Source organism: Mirounga leonina, unplaced genomic scaffold (assembly GCF_011800145.1).
Source record: "Mirounga leonina isolate KUSES-001 unplaced genomic scaffold, KU_Mleo_1.0 Mir_199, whole genome shotgun sequence".
NCBI classification, from domain to species: Eukaryota; Metazoa; Chordata; class Mammalia; order Carnivora; family Phocidae; genus Mirounga; species Mirounga leonina.
In genome coordinates, this window is record NW_023270498.1 from 5,087,364 (window position 1) to 5,109,264 (window position 21,901).

A 21,901-nucleotide genomic window follows, 5' to 3' on the forward strand; every position below is an offset into this window, starting at 1 on the left:
TCAGGAGACCCCCCAAAAAATAAACACCAATGCAGAGGTGAAGGGTGCAGAAGCAGTGAGTCATTCTTCTAAAACTCAAGACTGTCCGAGCCTGGGCATCCTGCTGCCCCTAGTCCTTCTTTCCCCGGGACCTCAGTCTCCTTCCACCTCTATGCTGTGGGTAGGTTGAGCTGGTCAAATGACAGCACCGAATAGCAGAAGTTTAGCCCCGCTGGGCCTTGTTCACACTCCTCTGTCTGCAGGAGCACCCTGACCTTCTGTCCCAGCCCTGGTGCCCCCTCCTCCTGAGGACTCCCACACTGGACACATGGAGTCTGCCCTGAAGTCATCCTTATCACTCTGCACTACCCGGACGGTAACCCAGCCCCTCTCTCTGCCTAGAGGGTATGGTCCCTCGAACAGCCGTTGTGAGGTGGCAGAAGTCCCATCAGTCCCCTGCACATGTGGGCACACGGTGCACAGCCCTCGATCACAGGCTGAGGATCCCAAGACACACGTGAGCAAGGCAGAGACGCTGACGCACAGGGAGGGAGCTGGGATGACAAGACACAGAAAGGAAACGAGGTGACAGGAACCAGCAAGAGATTTGCCAGAAGGTAAAGGACTGAGATCAGATGCCTTGTCTAACCGGTTGTCCTCACCAGTGGTTGAGGCTTGGGAATCATTTTGACAACCTTGAAAAGTGACCTTGAAGACAATCTGGGAAGTCCCTGTATGTGTGGGGAAGTCAGCGCAGCTAAGGAATCACTGTTAGTTTGGTTCCTGGTAAGGAGAGGACAGGATGGCCAGGACTAGAGTCTGGGGAGTGAACCATGCGTATGGAAGTGTTTGCAAACAAATCAACCCACGGGGGCTTTGCCCATAAAATAACCACGCCAAAGAAAATGTTAAAAAATGTTAGGCTTGACAATGGGCACATGGGAGTTCCCACACTACGATCTCTACTTCACATGCATTTGAAATCTTCCAGCCTATGTTTTAAAAGGAACAATATTCTGTTTTTGTCATTTGAAGTCATCCACTGAATGGAATTAGCCGAATCTTCAAATCAATGGCGGTTTATTATCAAATTGATTTAAGTCCCCTGAAAAGTGACCTATTCCAAAATTATGTCTTTTTATTTTTTAGGGAGATACTAGTTAAAAGCTACTGATGATAATGTAAAAAAAAAAAAGAAAGAAAAATTTTGCTGGGACGCCTGGGTGGCTCAGTTGGTTAAGCGTCTGCCTTCGGCTCAGGTCATAACCCCAGAGTCCTGGGATTGAGCCCCGCATCGGGCTCCCTGCTCCGCGGGGAGTCTGCTTCTCCCCCTCCCTCTGCTTCTCCCCCTGCTTGTGCTCTCTCTCTCTCTCTCTCTGTGTCTTGAATGAATAATAATAAAAAAAAAAAAAAGACTAGCTACTCCGGGGGGTGGCTTAGGTGGTGAAGCATCCGACTCTTGGTTTCGGCTCAGGTCCTGATCTCCTGGTTGTGGGATCGAGCCCCACGTCAGCCTCTGTGCTCAGTATGGAATCTGCTTCAGGTTCTCTCCCTCTCACTCACTCACTCTCTCTTTCATAAATAATAAATAAATAAATGAATGAATGAATGAATGAAAGGCTAGTTACTCCATCCTGCATGAAGGACGCTGGATCACACATAGTGTTCTCCGCATAGAAACTATACTCCTCCAGCTGTAGCAACCTGCCAAAGTTTTTCATCGGTCAAGCACTAACTTTGTCCAAATAAAGGTTTACCATTTTTTGTTTGATCTCACTAGTCACTATCGCACTAGGAATATACACATAATTTTGTATCCCATCGAGGTAGTATAGTCCTTGAATGCTGTCTATGCATAGTTTATGTAGAATTAAGGTTCACCTGTATCATTTTGATAACTTTTAATGATAGCACCTTCTTTTCCGGGTGTTCCGAAAACACTTTGTGCATATCTCTCTTACAGTGTGTGTCATAGCTCCTTGCTAAGGGATCTGTCCCTGTGTCCATGCTGTGGGCTCCGTCAGGTCAGGGACAAATTATCCACACCCAAGATGCCAGGATGAATTTTAATTAATTCTTAATTTTTTTTAAAAAAAATCACAGCTAAGCAAGTGAATAAATTTTAAAATAGTGCTACATCAGTAAAAAGTGGATCGTGTCACTTTTAAACACCCATCCTATGGAGAGAAATCTGACAAAAATTTAACATAGAAACTATCATCCGTACACTTTATCCAAACACGCTGGGAGATGTTTGAGTAAATGAGGACAATCAAAAAGGAGAAATTAATCTTGGCTTTCTTTCGTTTTCGTGTGTGTGTGTGTTTTACCAAAGCATTATTTTACACAAGTTAAGCATTCCATGTCTTTTTTTTTTTGATCGATAATTTATTTTCAGAGAAATAATTCTGCAGGAAAACAGTTATATAAATGTCCCCACAAGTGTTTTAGAGAGTGGTTTCTGTTTCGTGGTGGATGCTTGTGAAGGCTTTATAACCATTTTGATGTCGGTGATTACTCACAGCTAGGTGCTAAGGATAGCATGAGTGCTTGCTTGCAATCTGGGCTTGACTGTCTTTTTCCAAAGCAACCTGGCTAACCCATGTGAAGTGCATTAAAACATACACAGAAGGGCCTCTGAAGAGGAAATTTTTGTAACACAGAACAATTGCACGCTACGTAAACAGCTCTTTCAGACTAAATAGAGCTCCCTGCCTGGCCTCCCTGAGAGCTGGAACAATATTTTTATTCAAGTTCATTTAAAGGCTTGATGGGTGGATGAACAAGTGAATGGATTATCTTTAGCCAGGGTGGGACATCTGAGTCACCTGAGATCTCCTTCAGACCACTCGCCACTGAATCCCATCTGCACGGGTGGAATTAGAACCTCTTCAGGGAGAACCTGAGGCCTATCTTTATTCAAAAGCCCCCAGGAAGAAGACACAAATAAATGGAAAGATATCCTGTGTTCATGGATTGGGAAAAAAAAAAAATTTTAAGATTTTATTTATTTATTTGGCAGAGAGAGAGGGAGAGCACAAGCAGGGGGAGGGACAGGCAGAGGGAGAGGGAGAAGCAGGCTCCCCGCTGAGCAGGGAGTCCAATGCAGGACTCGATTCCAGGACCCTGAGATCATGACCTGAGCTGAAGGCAGGCGCTTAACCAACTGAGCCACCCAGGCACCCCAATGGATTGGAAGAATTAACACTGACAAAATGTCCATACTACCCAAAGATTCAGTGAAATCCCTATCACAATTCCAATGGCATTTTTCACGGAACTACTACCACGGAAGACCCCAGAAGACCCTGGAAGCAATCGGACACACACCCCTGGTTAACAGCCATCAGGACAGAACCCAGCCCCCTCATGCTTGTTTAGACGGACTCAGGATCTGGGCTGAGAGATCATAACACGCCCAGTCCAAACAGGGCAATATGGCGGGGGAGTGGGCATGCTGAGTAATTACCACCTCAGCCAGGCCAAGAGGTAGACACGGTCACAAACCAAGACATCCAGCCACGTTTCAGCAACTGAGATTGTTGTGTTGATCTTTTTAATGAGGCTAAGTTTTCATCATTTGGAGGATCTTTATGTAAGAACAAGGCATACGTGTAAAAAGAAAATTGTCACGTGCAGCCCTGCTCCGTGGAAAAGCCGACCATCAGAAGGGCCCTCCAGTGGGATGTGGTTATGAAAACCTTTCCCAAGCCCCTCCGTGGGGGCTGTGAATACCTGTCACAAGTGGTTTAGCCAAGTTGCTTTGGGGAAAGGCAGGCAAGCCTGGATTGCCCCGGGGTAGTTTCGAAATATGGGCACAAATGCTTTACACCGGTTCCCTCAAAAGCAGGAGCCTCACTGCACCCCTGTGAGAGTGGGCTCGACTTGGTGACTTGCCTCTAAGGAATGCAATATGACGCTAAGTGACAGCATGTGATTCAGAAGCCTGGGTCATAAAGGCATTGCAGCTTCCCTGAATTCCTTCCCGAATCCCCAGCTCAACAGGAAGCTGATTGCCACATGAAGAGGAGGTCCACGTAGCAAAGAACTGAGATGTTCTGCCAGAAATGAGCAAAATGGAAAAGTCGGCTTCTCTGAAAGCCTGGCCGCCACCTCAGGGGACAGCCTGAGTCACAGCCACCGAGTCCAGCCAGCCCCATTCCAGGCTGCTAAGTTTGGGGTAATCTGTTTTCATCAATAGATAACTACTCCACCGATGGTCTTCAAACCATCACCTCTGTGATCAGGCCATGCTTTCTGAGGCTGTCGGCCACATGGGTGCAGTGACTGGGCAGCTGATCCATGAGCATGTTCCTGCAAGCTCAGGCTCTGTCACCACTGAGCAGCACCACCTCCACACAGGGGCCGGGGCCACACGCACACAGGGCAGCCCTCTGCGTCACTCTTCATTAATCCATGGGGCCGTCCTCCATCTAGAAAGTGGGGAAAGAAATGCCTGCCCTGCAGGCTTACAGAATGCAGAGATTGGTGCTTTGAAAGCTGCCAATCAGCGCATAATTGTAAATTACCGTTAAGTAGACCCCATCTCTTCACGTACTGCCGTGTTGGCCTAACTCACTAGACACCAGCAGGGACTGACTCTGCCAACAGGGACAGAGCATCTCTGCACAGCAGGTGCGACTCTGTACCATTTAAAACCACAGACAAGCCTGGAGCAGCTTCTCCTGAGTTGAGTACAGAAGACACCAGGCTCTGGGGACAAACCCACCTGCCCCAGGATGGGGCTTGTGTGGTAGTAACTCCTTTGCCACAGCTCTTTCCTCCCCAGCCCTCCACCAAATGCTCTCCAACCAGACTCTTCCCCCAACCCACCACCCCTGCCCCCTGATAATGCGTGCTTGCAGAATAAAGGAAGCACCACCCAAATGATGCCCCCTGAGCCACAGCAGTCTAGGCCAAGAAAGCCAAGGAGGAGGTTTTGCTGGGGTGCACCAGTGCCTTCCTGCCCTGCTCTGAGGCCAGAGAGGAGCACAGAACCCCCTCCCCTGAAATGAGCAGACAACCTCCAAGGTCCCTAGACACATGTGCATACACTCCTCTCAGGGCAGTGGGCATTGAGAAGACCCTGGGGGATTTAGTGAGGCTGCTGGCGGCGGCCCCCTGCAGCCATGTGCTACCACCTGAGTGACTGGGAGCTACAGAGATGTCTGTCAAGAAAGTATTATATTACAAAGAACTTTTGCAAACCCCTAGCTACAACCATGCTATGGAACAGAAATGAAGTAAATCGGTGAAGACTACAGAAATCCAGATTTCGCTTATCTTCTCCTGCCGGTCTCTTTCTTCCTAGGGTCACAAGTTTCAAACTGGCTAGAGGGTTAATAATCCCCAGCACTTGGGCCCAGGTTCCAGTGGGGACTGAACAACAGTATGCCTGGAACGTCTCAGACCCGCCACGTGCCTGGGTCCTACTGATGGCACTATGATGGGGCTGGGGCAGCAGGAGGCTGGCGGTCCTGCTCAGAGAATGAGAGAACATATCAACAATGGAAAAGGTGCACAAGAAGGCCCACAGCACTGTTTCCTGGCTATAGGTGTGGTATCTGTAACCCTGAGCAAGTTGGTTACCTCTCTGAGATTCAGTGTCCTCATCCCCAAAATGGTGATGATAATGGAACCTACATACAGGTCTACTGAGGGGGGTAAATGACACAATGCACAGAAAGCACTGACCCCACAGGCCCTCCCATACTAATTCGACTAATTCGTTGACTAATTCGACCAGAGCTGTGCACACCCTATTCAACCACATCACCTCTCAGACTGGGCATGTGGATGTCACAGACACGTCAAGCTGCTTTAAGAGCTTCTGGTCAGCCATCTCCATCGCATACTTATCTCACTGTGGACAGGTCCACAGACCATACTTTGAGTAGCTGCCAGGCCCACTGCAAACACAGACTCTGCATCTCTGACCCCTAAAACCCAGCTCGTTGCCTCTCTTTTACTTTATTATTGCAAGTGTTAATGCTTGCCTTTGATTTCAGACTCAAACTGCAGTTATTCAAGTAGAGAGGGTTGTCATACCTGGCCAAGGTCCCCTGAGAGTTGGTACTAAACATGTCCCATGGTGAGTGAGACACAGTGTGCACTTGGCAGGCCTGGGCCTGAATCCCTGCATCCTGCTACCACCACCTGGTGCAGGAACACTGGCTGAGGCCCACTGCCTCCTAAATGAAATGGGTAATGGCCTCCACATCAGAAGTGCTGAAAGTAAAGTGAAGAATAAACCACGAGCCCCGCCCCACCCTGAGTCTACCCCACACTCCACAAATGCTCAGTTTTCTCCAACAAAATCTGGACCTCCCCAAGGACCTGACTTCACTTCCACTACTCATGTCTCTTAGAAAACCCTCCCCAGGGGTGCCTGGGTGGCTCAATTGGTTAAGCGACTGCCTTCGGCTCAGGTCATGATCCTGGCATCCCTGGATCAAGTCCTGCATCGGGCTCTCTGCTCGGCGGGGAGCCTGCTTCTCCCTCTGACCCTCCCCCCTCTCATGTGCTCTCTCTCTCTCTCTCTCATTCTCTCTGTCTCAAGTAAATAAATAAAATCTTTTAAAAAAAAAAAAAAAAGAAAACCCTCCCCATGTCTCCGACTTCAACCTAGAACTGTCTTCAGGGCCCACAGGGACCTCTCTACAAATATGTGAAGAGTACATGGAGGGGTTAATATCTGTGCCAGGTTAACCATGTCACCTTGCTGACCCTGGTCTCAGTGATGAACCTGTGTCCCATGTTCCTCATTGACAAATGGGAGAAACAGTAGCACACACTTCTTGGACTGTTGTAAGGACTACATGAGGTGACACATACAAGCACTTTAAACAGTGCTTGGTAAGCACCCAATGACACTGGCTGTGCTTGCTGTGTGGTAACTGAGCATGTGGCAGGAGATGGGATTCACGCTGCCCATATCCTCACAGAGCTGTTCATGGCTCCCTCCAGGAGGCCCTCTCCTCTCTCCTGCCCTGACCAGGGGCTTCCCCCTCTGAGCTTTCCTGGCCTGGTGGCTCAAGCATGCTCTGTCCATCTCTCCTCCACTGGATTTAAGCACCTGGAGGACAGGAGTCCTGCTTGATTATCTCTTAGCCTCTCCTTAACCCGCCTCACATTCAGTATGAGTACGTGAAAGACCTTCTCCCAAACTCTCCCCTTCCCTTCCACCCAGCTTCCACCATCCTATCCCTACAGGTCACACATCTCTCCCAGTTACCCACGTTCAGATCCTCACCGCTCTGTGACCTGTGGCTCCCAGAGTTCCACACCTGGCATCTCCAACACTGTCCCTTCCTCTCCAGGTCAGGGCCTGGGCCACTGTAATGCTGCCTGTCTCAGCTGGTTCCCAGCCTCTCCCCTTCCCTCTCTGAGTCTCTCACATCCTGGCTTCAGTCTAAATGTCTAAGAACATTCTTTGTCCATGAAGACGGCCCTCTTCTGCTCAAAACTGACTGATCCCCTCCTTCTTCAGGATCAAATCCAGACTCCCAGGCTGGTCCTTCACTGCTGGCACTATGCTGGACATCTAGACATGTGTCATCCCTCAGGCTCCCCCGTCAGCCAACTGGAGGTCTGTCCACCTGTTGGCCGGTCCCACACTGGTGGCAAGGGGCCTGAGGCTTTCCTCTGTCCTCACACTTCTACTCACGGAGGTCCCCTCCTGCAGGCCTAAGTTTCTGCCTCTCTACTGAGACCTTTTATCCAATTATCAACGCCAGCTCAAAACCTGGGGAATTTTCCTCATCTCCCCTCCTTCAAAGAGGTGCCTCTGCTCCATAGAGATGGCCAGAAGACTTTCCTTTCGGTTAGTTTTAAGTGGTCTTCAATGTCTCGGCTTCCCCTGGTCCCTCTGTGAATTCTCCCCAGTGCTAGGAGGTACCAATCAAATAATTGTGGACCATCTGCCTAGCCCACAAGGGTGGAGATCTGGCCTCGCCCCAGCATGATCCATGAGGAGGGGCCATATAAATGAAGCAAGGGTGCCATCACTTCTTAGCATTAACTTTGATAGGAAATTCTACTCTAAGACATTCTACTGCTAAGGTAAAGGGAGAAGACCATCCTTTTTTTTTTTTTTTTCCCCCCGAAGAGTCACAATTCTGGTGATAATCATGCTTTCAAGACGTGGGAACTTGACCTGTGTTCAACATCACCCCAATAATGAGCTAGTACTATTATTTTACGTGATATAGGACACAAAGTGTGGCTGCTGATGTGCGTCACAGACATCCTCCGCGCCCCCACCAGGCAGTCATGGTGACACACTTTCGGGCATGAGCGCGATCACCGGTTCAGTCTTCCCAAAGCAATGCTGTCACCGTGCCAATGTAGCCCTGGGAGGGCTGCATTCTCAGAACTGAGCTCCTGCTGACATCACTGCAAGGAAGACCTATACTTCGGAAACTGGAAGTTCCACAATACGATAATAAAGTGGCGATTTCCCAAGCCTTGTTACAAAGTTAATACAACAGACCTTAACTTCAGGTCTGTGCTTCTACATTCCCTTGTATGGAGCAGAGATATAGAAACACTTTATGGCGGGCGCCTGGGTGACTCAATTGGTTAAGCGACTGCCTTTGGCTTGGGTCGTGATCCCAAGGTCCAGGGATCGAGCCCCTCCTCAGGCTCCCTGCTCAGTGGGGAGTCTGTTTCTTCCTTTCCCCCTCCCCACCGCTTGTGCTTTCTCTTTCCTTCTCTCTCTAAAATAAATAAATAGAAAATCTCTAACAAGAAAGAAAGAAAGGGAGGAAGGAAGGAAGGAAGGAAGACTTTATGCCCTTTTATAAAATCTGGACCTGGGTCAAACATGGACCGGAAAACCCATCATCCAAATCTAGTGATGAGGTCAGCATGCACGTGTGCCCTGATGTAAGCAGCAAGGATGCGGTGGGGGGTGGGAGGTGGTGGGTGGCATCCCCGAGCCTCCTGCACTGAAGGAGCAACAGAAACAAAGGCAGGGTTAGCTTCTCCATCGTCATTACTTTGCTTTAGCAAATGGCGAGGCATTTCAAGAGGAGGTTTGTCAAAGCAACTGATATCGAGTGCCTATGTATATATACCACGTTAATGTGCTTGGGGTGGGGGACTGACTAAGTTCCGAGGTCTTTCGCATGACAAACACAGACAGATTTATCAATCAAAACTGAGGTTGTCTACCAATCTGACTTGGCCATGGAATGTGTCCGTGTCCTCTGAGGGGGTCCTGTATGGACCAGCGTTCCTCTCCTGGATTTCCCCAATGGGTCCACAGACCTGCTCAGCTTTGTATCTGATACCCAAATGTAGGCTTTAAGGAAATCATGCTAAGATGTGATTCTGCTGTGCCTCGCCCTCACAGCTGCTGGTGGAACACACGGGACAGACTCTGTCCAGCGCTGAACCCCGATGCTTATTTTAGACCCTCTTCAGTGGGTGAAGGGTATCATGCAGTGACACTGGACACAGCCTGGGTTCAGAGCGGACTCCTCCTCCAAAAGCCCCTTGCTGATCCAACAGTCAGAGACCAAATTCCAGTCGCAGTTTGTTGCATGCACCTTCATCTTAGGAGGGGACCGAGGGATGCAGAGGTCATAGTGGCACATGGTAGACAGTGGCTTGAAGGCCTCCTTTTCCACCCACCATTCTTTTTTTTTTTTTTTTTAAGATTTATTTATTTTTGGGGGGGGGGGGGGAGAGAGCATGCACCTGTGTGAGATGGGGAAGGGCAGAGGGAGAGACTCTCCAGCAGACTCCTTGCTGAGTGTAGACTCTACTGAGTGCAGAGCCCAATGCGGGGTTTGATCTCATGACCCATGAGATCACAACCTGAGCCAGGCTCCCCCACGCTCCCCACCCACCATTCTTTACATCAACACCCTCACCACGGAAGTGACTAGAAAGCTGCAAACTGTCCTCAGGCGAGATGCCCCAGCCCTGCAACGCAGGACCCTCACGAGGAGCAAGTGGTGGTCTCTACTTCACTTTGACAACAGACAAAGGGACACGAGTGAAACCTGGTGGCTTTTATCTCCACTGATATGGCACTTATGCATGTATAGAATAAATACAGACCCGTTTTAATGCCAGTGAATATTTAGCGTCATCAAAAGGCCACCCCATCAGAGTGAAACTGTTCTGGACGTGAAGCGTGCGCCCCCTCCCCCGTGTGCATGCACACGTGTAACATGGAAGCCCGTCCACTCGAAAGATGGTCATTCACTGCTTCCCACCCACCTTGAAGGTTAAACCCCAACCCTGACATAAGAACACTGTATAATTTTAAACTCACAAAACGAGAGGTAAACATCAAGAAAACATTTCAAACGTGTAATTTTCCTCTGCGGTTGCCACCCAGATGCCTTGACTCATGAGCAATGTTTTCCACAGACCTACAGTGAAAGGGACAAAAGCTCTGTTTTTCCAGCTCCGCATATGTCATTTGTAACTGGCAGTTGTAACTGACAGGAGTAGGGTACTGCACGCAGGTTAAGTCAAACATCATCAGGAGGGACCCGTTCTTTTTGTGAGAGAGACTCAAACTCTTTAAGTTTTAAAAATATAAGAAGAAAACAGATTGAGGAATGTTCGGCTTGCATCGGCCGTGGGTGAGCAGAGAACACGTGCAGGCAGGGCGTTCAGGACCCTTTCTTAGCCCCAAGCGGGACGCCGGGTGGGCATTCCATAAATTCTACTTCATGGCATCACGGCCACCTCCAAAGTCCCCTGGTGTGAGTACAGAACAGCACAAGCAACACCACATACATGGAAAGAGTCAGCTCCGAAGGGCCACCCCAGGGGTCTCTGCTTCCTGCTAGTGCATCCCTGCCTGGGGTAGGCGACAGAGGACATCACCCCCCTTGGAACTCCCTGTTCAAGGAGCCCATTCACCCACAGGTAGGAGCTGAAGGACCGCCCTGCTCACAAGCGAGTCTTACAGCCCAGACCAAGGCCTGGCTAACGTGGTCCACAAGAAAACAGAGCTAGTGAAGGTGCAAGTTCAGGTCTGTGGAGAGCTGACTCTGAAGAAAGCTCATTTACTGTGCAAAGCGGAACCCCACGCGTTCATTAAATTGTGAGCAAATGATGCGGCGGCTGAGTCAACCTCCAGGATGAAAGGGGAGGCTCTGAAACTTTGGTGAATTCATAAGCTGGGATCTTCCTCCTAGGGAAGAACAGACGTCTGCATTCGACATACCGCATTAATTCACAAACACACCACAGCTGGGTTGGGCCCTCTCCCACCACACCCCATGCAGCTCTGCCAAAAAAACAAAATCCCACCCAAGAGTCTTAGGAGAAGTGCATCTAGAACTGCATTCAACTGTGACAGTCAAATGGATGACATCACGAGCCCCCTGCATGCAGAAGAAGCCAGGTGGGTGCAAGCCCACCATCCCTTCAGGAAAACACTGCTGAGAAAGGCAGGGCCTCAGACACAGCCCGTCCAGGCCACCTGCCACCGCACAGGGCCAAGCAGGGGCTTTGAGGGACGTGACTTTGGAAGCTGGTACAGGCTTCTACCTTGTGTGGTGGGATGACCGCGGGATGAGGAGACTCCAGAGTCATGTGACAACCACATCCATACAACGCACACGATTATTGCCACCAACTCCGGAGAGCCCAGGGGGTTCCAACCTCCCGGCGCCGGGCAGGCGAGGACCCTCCGGTCAGCTAGAAAGTACCACGGTCACAGATGTCAACATTGCTGAGATAAGGCAACTCACTGTGCAGAACATTTTCATTTCTTCCTTTTAGAAAAATGCATAACCCAACAAGCATTCCAAAAATGGGAAACATTCTGGCAAGCTAAAAAAAAATATTGATGAATAATAAAGGAATCTCCCAACTGAGGTCTTCTTCAATTTAAATTAGCATAGTTTCCAAACTAGCTCTGTGACTGTTGAAAACGTGGCGACTAATCTCATCTCGGACGTATTCTTCAACTACAGGTTATGAGTTAAAATCAACCACACAGGTAAGTGGTAAAAGGGACTGATCTACGGGGGCTGGATAAAAGAAATGCACAGACCTCATGACCCTCAGGAATGCTTTTTTTTTTTTTTTTTTAAGATTCCATTTATTCTGGAGACAGAGAGCACGAGCAGCGGGGACAGAGGGAGAGGGAGAAGCAGACTCCCCACTGAGCCCGGAGCCCGGATGTGGGGCTCGATCCCAGGACCCCGGGATCATGACCTGAGCCGAAGGCAGATGCCCAACTGAATGAGCCACCCAGGTGCCCCCCTCATGAACATTTTTTAAAGCGAGGTGGCTGGTAGGGCTCTGGGAGCCACCTGTCGTTCACTCTTCCCGCAGGCTTTGTCAGGACACCGTTAGCCTTTATGATGTAAGAAGTGGTCTCCACCCAGAGGAGGAGAGTTTCCAATCCTGCCCCAAACCGAGTCTACATGATAATTACAGACAGTGAGAAGACAGCCGGGCGAGCAGGCGGGCAGGGAGATGTCTTGCTTCTGGCCACAGGGAGCCTGTCTCCTTCCAACCTAATGGTTTGTTTACTGAACATCAGTGGATTGTGCTCTTAAGAGGACTCCAGACAACACTACTCTATTTAAGTCTCAGAAATTAGCCACACGAACAAAAGCATACACTCCGGCTGCATTATCACTCCCACCCGAGCTATTTTTACATTCAACGCTCAAAACATTAGGCTTGAAAAAACTGCCAGGATCTGCTTTGGGAATCTTCCGCTCTGCCAAGTGCTGCAAGTGATTTTACACTCGACACTCGTGTCCACGTATATGCACATGCACACATACCCACACGCGCACACACGCACACACACACAAACACACACCCACACTCACACAAATCCACGCGTGCACGCACACACACACGTGCACACTCTCTCAGGCATGCACAGCCCGTTTTCCCAGCAAGTCTCTGACCCTGAGTCTGCTGCTGAAGTGTGAAACTATTCAAGCTCTTTACACATGACTGTGGAGTCCATACATCTGGTTTTTCTCTTCTTCTAGCCTCTGACTCCGAAGGCCACACAGACATGGAAACAGATGCTTTGCAGGAGCTTCTCCAGACTTCAGACAAGCTCTCCCAACCCACCTGATGCCCGGGCCAGCAGGGAGGCGGGAAGCCCTGATTTTCCCACCTCAGACACCCCAAGGGCCCCGAAGTGGCCCATGCCCTGAAACCCTCTTCCCTCCTACCCTTCTGGGCTGGCACCCATTCTGAACAAGCACAAGAGGGCAAGGCAAGAACTGAGACCTCAGAGAAAGGAAAAATGCGAGTGCCCTGCTGTGTTGCCGACAAAAAGCCTCAGTCGACGCTGGACGCTGGCCTTGTGGGTCAGAGCGCTCTTGGATGGGGTCAGGGGGCAGGCGTTTCCACCGTCTCTGTGCTCAGGGCAGCACCCGCAGGGAGACTGCGGCCCAGGGCGACCAGCTGCCAATCGGGCTCTGCATCAAGTAGACCCAGGGCCACAGTGCAGAGCCCTGCACCATTTTCTGTGACTCATGCTCAGAGCAAACTAAGGACATGTTTTCCAGCCAGAAGGCCAAGGAACTGCCAGAGGCACTCATTCTGAGAAAGCCTGGGGTCTCCCAGGATCCTGGAGGAAGGAGGGGGAGCATGGCTGTGCACCCTGTCTGCCCACTTATGCCAGAGCTCCTCCCAGCCCGCCCCGGGAGTTGGACGTAGGACCATGTCCACAGACGCTGCTGGAAGCTCCCTGGTTCCTGTTACCTCATTCTTGTTCCCTCCTCCTCCTCCAAGACTTTAAGCGACCAGGTGACTGACACTGGGCCAATGGCCAGGATGCGGACAAAATAGAACCCTCGTGCACTGTCTGTGGGGATATGAAATGGTGCAGCCACAGTGGACAAGAGTGTGGTGCCTCTTCAAAAATGAAGGAGAGAGCTGCCATATGGTCCCGCCATCCCGCCTCTGGGCGCGTGCACAAAAGAAGCAAAAGCAGGGGCGGCTGCTTGCACACCCATGTTCCCGGCAGCACGGGTCACAATAGCCAAAGGGTAGAAGCAAAAGAGTCTACCAGTATTTGAAGCGATAAACACGTAGGCAACACACATTACGGAGTACCACTCAGCCTTAGAAAGGAGGGACGTCCTGACACACACCACGACACGGATGGACCTTGTGGACATTGAGTGAGACAAGCCAGTCAAAAAATGACACGGGGATCCATACGAGGTCCCTAGAGGAGTCACATTCACAGGCACAGAAAGTAGAATGGTGGCAGCAGGTGGCTGGGGACAGGAGGATGGGCAGTCAGGGTTTAATGGATACAGAGTTTCAGTCTGGGAAGAAAGAGTTCTGGAGACAGATGGCTGGACATCAATGTGAATGTATGTAACACCACTGAACTGTACAAACAGTAAATGCTACCCTATGTAAAGTTTACCACAATAAAACAAAACAAAACAAAAAACAAAAACAGATTGGGTCAGCGGACAGGAGGGAAGGGAAATGTACAACTTTCGGGTCAGACCCTAAATAAAGCACAGGACAGGAGCCCCTTTCATCGTCGCTCCCGGGGCTGGGCTGCAGCAGGTTCCGAGCAGAGCGACAAGATAGAGAGAAGCAGGTCCCCGGTGACTGGCACCTCCTCTCAGTCTGTTCAGGATGCTCTCGCAAAATGTCAGCATCTGGGTGGCTTATAAACAACAAAAGTTCACTGCTCACAGTTCTGGAGGCTGGAAGTCCAAGGTCAAGGTGCCAGTGAGGTCCAGTGAGGGTCCTCTTCTGGGCTGCAGACTTCTCACTGGGTGCTCAGGTGGCTGAAGGGCCACGGGAGCTCACGGGTCTCTTAGCAGGCACTAACCCCAATCATGAGGGTCCGCCTTCTTGAGCTGAGCACCTCCCAAAGCCCTGCTCCCCAGCACCACCACCTTGGAGGTTAGGATTTCAACATATTAATTTCGGGGGTGGGGGAACCCAAACTTCCAGATTAATACCAGCCCTGAAATACCAGTGAGGGAAAAATCATCCCCTCTCCCAGTCACTGTCACTGTGGGGTGTCTAATACTTTATGTTCCTCAGAATATGACACCTAACACCTCCCGGGTCTGCAAAGAACAGGTCTTCACAACTGGCAAACGGGTCGGAGCATGTCAGTCTAGAATATTTCAGTGACAACTGATCTGTCTGCTGTCATAAAGTCTGGCAGAAACAAGATTAAGCGGCAGTTTAAGAAAAAAAGTTGGTTTTTTTCAAGGAGGGATTTAGGATTTCTGGGAACACGTCGAATCATATGACTTTACGGCTCATGCGGGTCTTGAGGTCATCTTATCCAGCACCCTCCACCGACGGACGGGAAGCAGAACTCACGTACCTCATCGCAGCTGTATGTCGCGTCCTGCAACACAGATTCATGACACAACACTCATAATGTCCCTGCCTCTGAGGAGCTCACAGTTCAGTGCGTCGGAGACCAGCAGGTGGAAAACCCTAACCCCACGTAAGGGTTTCCAGAAGGGGGAGTGGACAGTGGCAGGAGAGACGGAGCCCCGAGGAGGGTCTCGAAGCCTAGGCTAGAGCCCCCAGTGGCAGCTGAAAGGATGAGCAGGAATCATCTGGGCAAGGAGACAAGAAGCCCACCGGCCAGGAGGAGAGGGAAAGTAGGAGAAAGCAGGAAGGTTCAGGAAGGACAAAGGGACAGGGACAAAACAGAAGCTGGAGCTACTCAGTCCACTAAGGCGCCGCTGGCCACACACGACTCTTTACATTTAAATTTATGAAAATTAAAGGCGGTGAGAAATTCAGCCCTTCCTTAAAATGCTGGGCAGCAGCTGTCTTTACCAGACACAGACACACGACACTGTCGCCCTGGCATGGTTGTTAGACGGCGCCGGGCTGGGAAAACGGGCAGGAGCCACATCGGGACCCGCCTGCAGGCTCCGCTAAGAAGGGTACACTGAATCTTGCAGGACTGATCCCAGGACCCGAGTCTTCCTATTCCTGAGCCAATGTCCTCCCCACTGAGCCTGGCTGTCAGTCTTCGGTAGGAGAGAGTCAAACAGGATGACTGACCAAGCATTACGGATCAGGGCCGCCTGGCCATGACCCTATCCTCTGTGCCCAGTGAGGATACGAGCATATCTGCATGTGTCCTCAGGAAAAAGGACAGCTTGTTGTCCCTAAGGAGAGTGTCCCTAAGACAATGGTTCCTCATCTGGGTTCCTGGGCCACAGAGTGAGAAGGAAGGGGGTGGGGGAGGAACCCATGAACTAGGACTCCTGATGTATCAGGCTTATTTTGGGGATGTGTATCACTTTTTTTTTTTTTTTTGAAAAGGGATAAGGACTTCAATGATTTATCTAAACCAATCGTGTCTCATAAAAAGGCATTGCTTGGTTTGGCGGAGGTGGTGAATGAATCTACAAAAGTGTTTGTGCAAAAGTATTTGTGGTCTGGGAATCTAATCAAATGCACCCAAATGAAATACATTTTAATGGTCTCTTGAAAAGCTTTTTCTTTCTTTTTTTTTTTATTGAAAATGTTTTTGGCTGTGGAATTTATTCTAATTGGACATGACCTGTAGAAAATATGGTCTTGGCAAGCAACAGCTCACCACCTAATTAGGGAAACCAGATGGAAGCTTGTAAAAACCCCAGAGGCCACAAAGTATCTCCCAGCTGGGGAAGTGAGCTGTCTCCAGAGGGGCTTGCTCAGAAGCGCGGGGACGTTCCTGAGGCAGGCGGTAGAAAGAACAGACGTTGTTGGAGACCGCTGTCCTTTTGTCACACCAGAGTACACAGCAAAATGTAGTCTCAAATTAATACCATTAGGTCTTGAAAACGAGTGCAATCATTAGCTCTGTATAAAGCAAATGAAACCAAACAAAGTATACACGAGAAAAAAACTGTAATGCTGCCACAGGAAGAGGCGGGTGCAAAATAAAGCCATGTGGAAACATGAAGGGAAAGTGACATAAGTCAACGCTGCCACCGACTCGAGTGCTGAAAGCCAGCAAGTGGCCCTGAACGATAAACACTCTGGTGATACGGTAAAATGAGAAAGCGAAGGTATAAAATGGGAGGAGCCAACATTTAAATTTTGCCTAAATAAATTAAAATCCTATAACAGAGAAAAGGCGTATCACCCATATATCAATAATATAATTCGATATCAAACATATTAAGTAGAGAAAAAGTACAAAGATGAAGAGATATATAAAATCTGTGGTTAAAGTACAAAGTAAGTGAAAACCCACATTCAGGAAAATGAACTGACACATAAAAGCCCAGAACCCCTAATTAAATGTGGACGGAGAGAGACCAAAAGGGTGTAGGGAAATGTTGCATAATAAATACACTAAGTCTCTACTACATGCTTTCACTTAGTTCAAGCCTAAATCACAACCAAGCGTTTCTGTATGTGAAATCCACACATCCTAGATCTATACATGACTTTGGTATCAAATACTTCTGCTCACAGCTTAAACCCTCCGACCAATTATAAAATTGAGTTTAACGATTAATAACAAAGCACAGAAGTCCTAGAAACCGGAACTGCTTATTATGGTGTGTAGACATAGCCTGTAATCACTGTTTCCTTAATATTTATGGGAGCACTAGGGTGCACCCAAGTTAGGACTTCACTTCCCAGGTCCCAGCCTCGGGAACGCAGGCCTGCGTGTGTGCGGGGCTGTCACTTCGCCTGCACCTATCCAGTGATCGCTGGCTCTGGCTGGCCAGGAAAAGGCCATGCAGAGGGCAGAGGAGATGCTTCAGGTCCAGGAGGCAGGAGAGGGGCAACATTATTCAAACATCCGTGTTCCCAACTTAAATCATAATTTAGCTTCATCATCCTTATGCAGCCACGGAGGAAATATTAAAAGTGCCCTAAGGTCACTTGACATTGTTGCAGGGGTGCGTCCAACTCCTCAAGTTTATTCAGAAAAATTACAAGTACAAAAGAATAAGATTCCTAAGCCTACTTTCCAGGTTATATCAAACAACACCTGCCTTTTGCAGTCTTAAATGTATTGCTAACCAAAACTATAGCTCAGAAGTAACAGCTTTTAAGTTAAATGGGAAAAGTTCAATATAACACATAATTAGACATATTATCATTTTAAAGAATGTAAACATGTCAGCCAAAAGCCTAGAAAACTTAAAAAAAAAAGGCTAGAAACCTAAACTTTTTTCTTATTATGGTATACACTCGTTAATATTTCAGCAACATTTGTACACTTGTCAGAGTTAAAATGGAAGATGTCATTGTGATGGCCCATGGTCATTGTCAAGATAACAGCTCCTATAATATTTTGTTGGGTGGTGACAGAAGAGGAGGTCAAATTATCCACTTCTATTAATTTAAAAAAAATCATTTCTTAAAAAAAAAAAATCATTTCTTGTTCTAACAACTTGATTAAAGCCATACAAATTGATGCAGAGAAATGAACATCAGCTATGTCTTCACGAAGCTCAGATTCTAATGAACTTGAACAAACGTCCCCTGATTTTTATGTAAGGACAGCTCTTGAATGCAGCCACTGAGCAAATGCTCTGGTGGTTTTGACATTTTGTGTCACTGGAGACTATTCTATTCTACAGAACTATGTGTTTCCTCCGTAGAAAAAAATTAACCAGTATCCTGCCAAACCCAAACACTCTGTCTCATTCAGAGTCCAGAGGGAAGTTTAACCCTGTGTTCCGTTACCACCCATGACTGGCATGGATTGCAAAAACACTCAAACGAGAAACTAAAAGTAAACAGATAAACTCAAGGTTCATCTTACATGGACTTAAATATATTTAAAAACTTCACCCAAAGGAAATGTGTCTTCCCTTGCATTCCAGAATATTCTGTCAATTATTACACTGTAACTGAGCTCTAAAATTCCTTAGAAGTCACATCGAGTCAACTTGTCAGTTTTTGCCTCCTTCCTACAAGAATACTTTTCCCAGACAGTAAAGTTAGTCATAAATCCTTGCTTTAATGAAATTACTATTAAAAACATACAATTCCAGTCCCACTAAAAAGGTATACTTGTGTACTCAAGAAAGATAACTAATAACTACTTATGAATAATTTAGTGAGATATACAATCTACGTCCACTAACAGATGGTTCCTTCAGTGATCCTCAAGAAAGACCTCTGTAGACCTTGCTTTCTAATGTGAAATCTCCTTATTTCATTGTTCCCCCGCCAGCCCGTTTCTACATAACACAAGAAGGAATGCTAGATTCAGTCAACAGGTTCATCACATCAGTTGTTTGCCATCATGTGGGAAAATGATAGCTTGCTCCAAGTTTGATTTGATAGCCAAAACTTGCACTATCAGACAGAAAACAAATTTCCCCTGAGCACATGGCAAAGCACTGCCTTATTCTCTCCAAGCCACAGAGGAGCAGACCAGAGAAGAACCAACAGAACTTGACTGCCACTGATAATGTACCAAAGCCAGAAATTTCATGTCTGTATCTATCCTCTCTGGTAGGCAAGCAATGCCCCTCAATTATATAAAATATTCCAAAAGCCCAAGACCATTTCTTTCCTCCAACTTTAATACACAATAGTTTTATTAATCATGCAATTCCTATCTAGAAAATACAAGCACATTGATATTTTCTTGATGTCTCCTGATGTAAAAAAAACAAACGACAGGCGATAAAATAATTGGGAGTAATAAAAAGTAAAAGTAACAGGTCTACCTTTCTCGGACAAAGACGTTCAAACAAGCAGATTGGAGGGACAGAAATAAATGTATGGATAGTAACAACTGCCTGGTTTTGTTATCATACCCACAGCAAAAGCCCTTAGTTTACCCCAGGGGTGTGGGGGAGACTCAGATGTGAAGTGCAACCAGAGCTTGGAGAAGCAGTGTGAAGAACGCGGCTGTGGATTCGCCTCTCGCTGGTCTATAGCACCAGGGCTGGGGAGGGTGCCCAGGCTTCGTATTCACCATTTTGCCCCCACAATCAGATTCCTTGCAAGGATTTTACAAATAATCTCTGAATCCAGTTTTGCTGGCCTCTTAAATGCTCTCCCCTTCACATTTCCTTCATATGAGGAAAGGATTCAGTTTCCTTAAATTGGCTTATTATTAAACAGGCTCCCAAAGTGACGGATCGAAAGGTAATTCTGAATACTGTCATTTTGGGATGCCCATTACCATGAAAAGGGATTTCCCGCATTTATTTTCTCTTTGGGAAATGTGTTTGTTCAACTGGAATTACATAACCACCACTAAGTGCATTGCAAAAAAAAAAAAAAAAAAGTTCTTTTTAACATTCCTCAGTTTCAGGATTATTTGATTTGCTAACCTGGCTCACTTTTTCCTGGCATTATAGAGAGAGATAAAAAAAAAAACAAAAAAGGAGCAAGTTCGAAAACCTTAGGCAGACTTGGGCAACACAGCGGCCTATGGGCACATGGGGAGAGTGAGTCAGTGGGACACAACTGCAAAGAAAAGAGATTAGTTGTCCCCAAAGCTGCCTCGTTCAAGACCAGTTGCCATAGCGGAAAGTGGGCCCACTCGGTAAGCAGGTGCAGGTCCCACCCAAGCACTCATTCCATTTGCAAGACTCATAGCACACTTGCTCCAGGCCAGTGAGCTGGTTCTCGGGTCGCAGGGCCCCGCGAGCGTCCGCAGAGGCTGCGCGCGACCCCGCGGCCTGCTTGGGCTGGGCGCGGTTCAGACTCCAGCTCAGGGTCCTGTTAAAGGGCAGGATAGCTTTTCTTCTATCGGGGAAGGTACTCTGCGAGTAAAACCAGAACACGGCGTGTGATCCCTACACACAAGGTGTGGGGATGGCAGCAGACACCCGGACAGGTCTGGGCTCCAGCAGAACCGCGCGGGCAGGATGCACGCCCGGACTTTAGTTGGGAAGCTGGGGTCTCCACCTCCGGTCGGGTCCCAGCCCGTGCGCTGCAGACCGTCCAGGGGAACCCCAGAGAAGAAAGCTGGGGAGGGGAGAAGATGTCAGCGAAGCCCACAGGGCAGTGCCCTACACACAGCGCTCCTGATACCGCCGGACCCAGGCGTCTGCGAGGTCCCGGAACCTGCTCCTGCCCGCGGGGAAGAGCGGACGGTGTCGGGCATACCGTGGCCGCGTGAGCGGTGACCACTGCAACGCGCGGGCAGACGCCCAGCAAGTCATTGGCGGGGCTGGAGTCCGAGGCCGGGTCTCCCACCGCCCTCCCGGTCCCCGGCGCGATCACTCGGAGGTGGCTGAGAAAGGCTCCGCCCGCGGGGACCCCAAAAAGGGCGCGCGCGCACAAACACACCGCGCGGAAAGTGCTGCGGCCTCGGCCTGACACTGTTACCTGGGCAACGACCCGGGCGCACAAAGTACACAACCCCGTCCCGCGGGCGGGGAGGGGGCGCCCCGGCCCCGGGCTCTCCCCAGTGCCCGCGCCCCTGCCCCGAGTGCGCGCGTGCGGGCGCGGGCGTCCCTCCCGAGCAGAGTCACGGCCCGCACGCCGCCCGGCCGCCCCGCCACTTACCCGGTGGGGGGCTTGGCCGCCGAGGCGCGCGGCGCGTCCATGGAGCCGGCGGGCGGGGGGCGCGCGGTGCTCGGCCCGGCCGACTTAGGCGCTCGCTGCCGCCGCCGCCGCCCTCATCCACTTTTTCCGCGCTGACCCATCGTCCTCCCACGCGGGCCGGCGGAGGACAGCGGCGGGGCGAGCGGACGGAAGGGGATGGCACGGTCGCGGGCGGGCGGGCGGGGGCGCCGGCCGCGCGGGGAGGGGCTGGCGCGGCGCGGGGCGGGGGCGCCGGGAGCAAGGTGCGCCGCGCCCACCGGAGCGCCGCCCCCGCCCGCCCTCCCGCCCTCCCGCCCGCGCCTCGGGAGCTCCCGGCGGGCCCGCCGCGCGCGTCCCGGGACGGGGCTGGCGGCACCTGGGCCCCGGGGCGCACCGCGCCCGCCGCAGCGCCCCCCGGGCTCCTCCCGGGCTCCTCCACCCTGCGAGGGAGTGCGCCCCTGTCTGG

At 49.8% G+C, this 21,901-nt stretch overlaps 1 protein-coding gene across 1 annotated transcript in view; it reads right to left on the reverse strand.

Annotated features, from left to right (window-relative positions):
• Positions 1-21,621, reverse strand: part of COBL (cordon-bleu WH2 repeat protein) — a 279,447-nt gene extending 257,826 nt beyond the window's left edge. The window contains exon 1 of the mRNA XM_035026491.1: positions 21,418-21,621. Coding sequence (XP_034882382.1) covers positions 21,418-21,458 — 41 coding nt within the window. The 5' untranslated portion in view covers positions 21,459-21,621. The remainder of the gene's footprint in view (positions 1-21,417) is intronic.
• Positions 21,622-21,901: the final 280 nt, after the last annotated feature.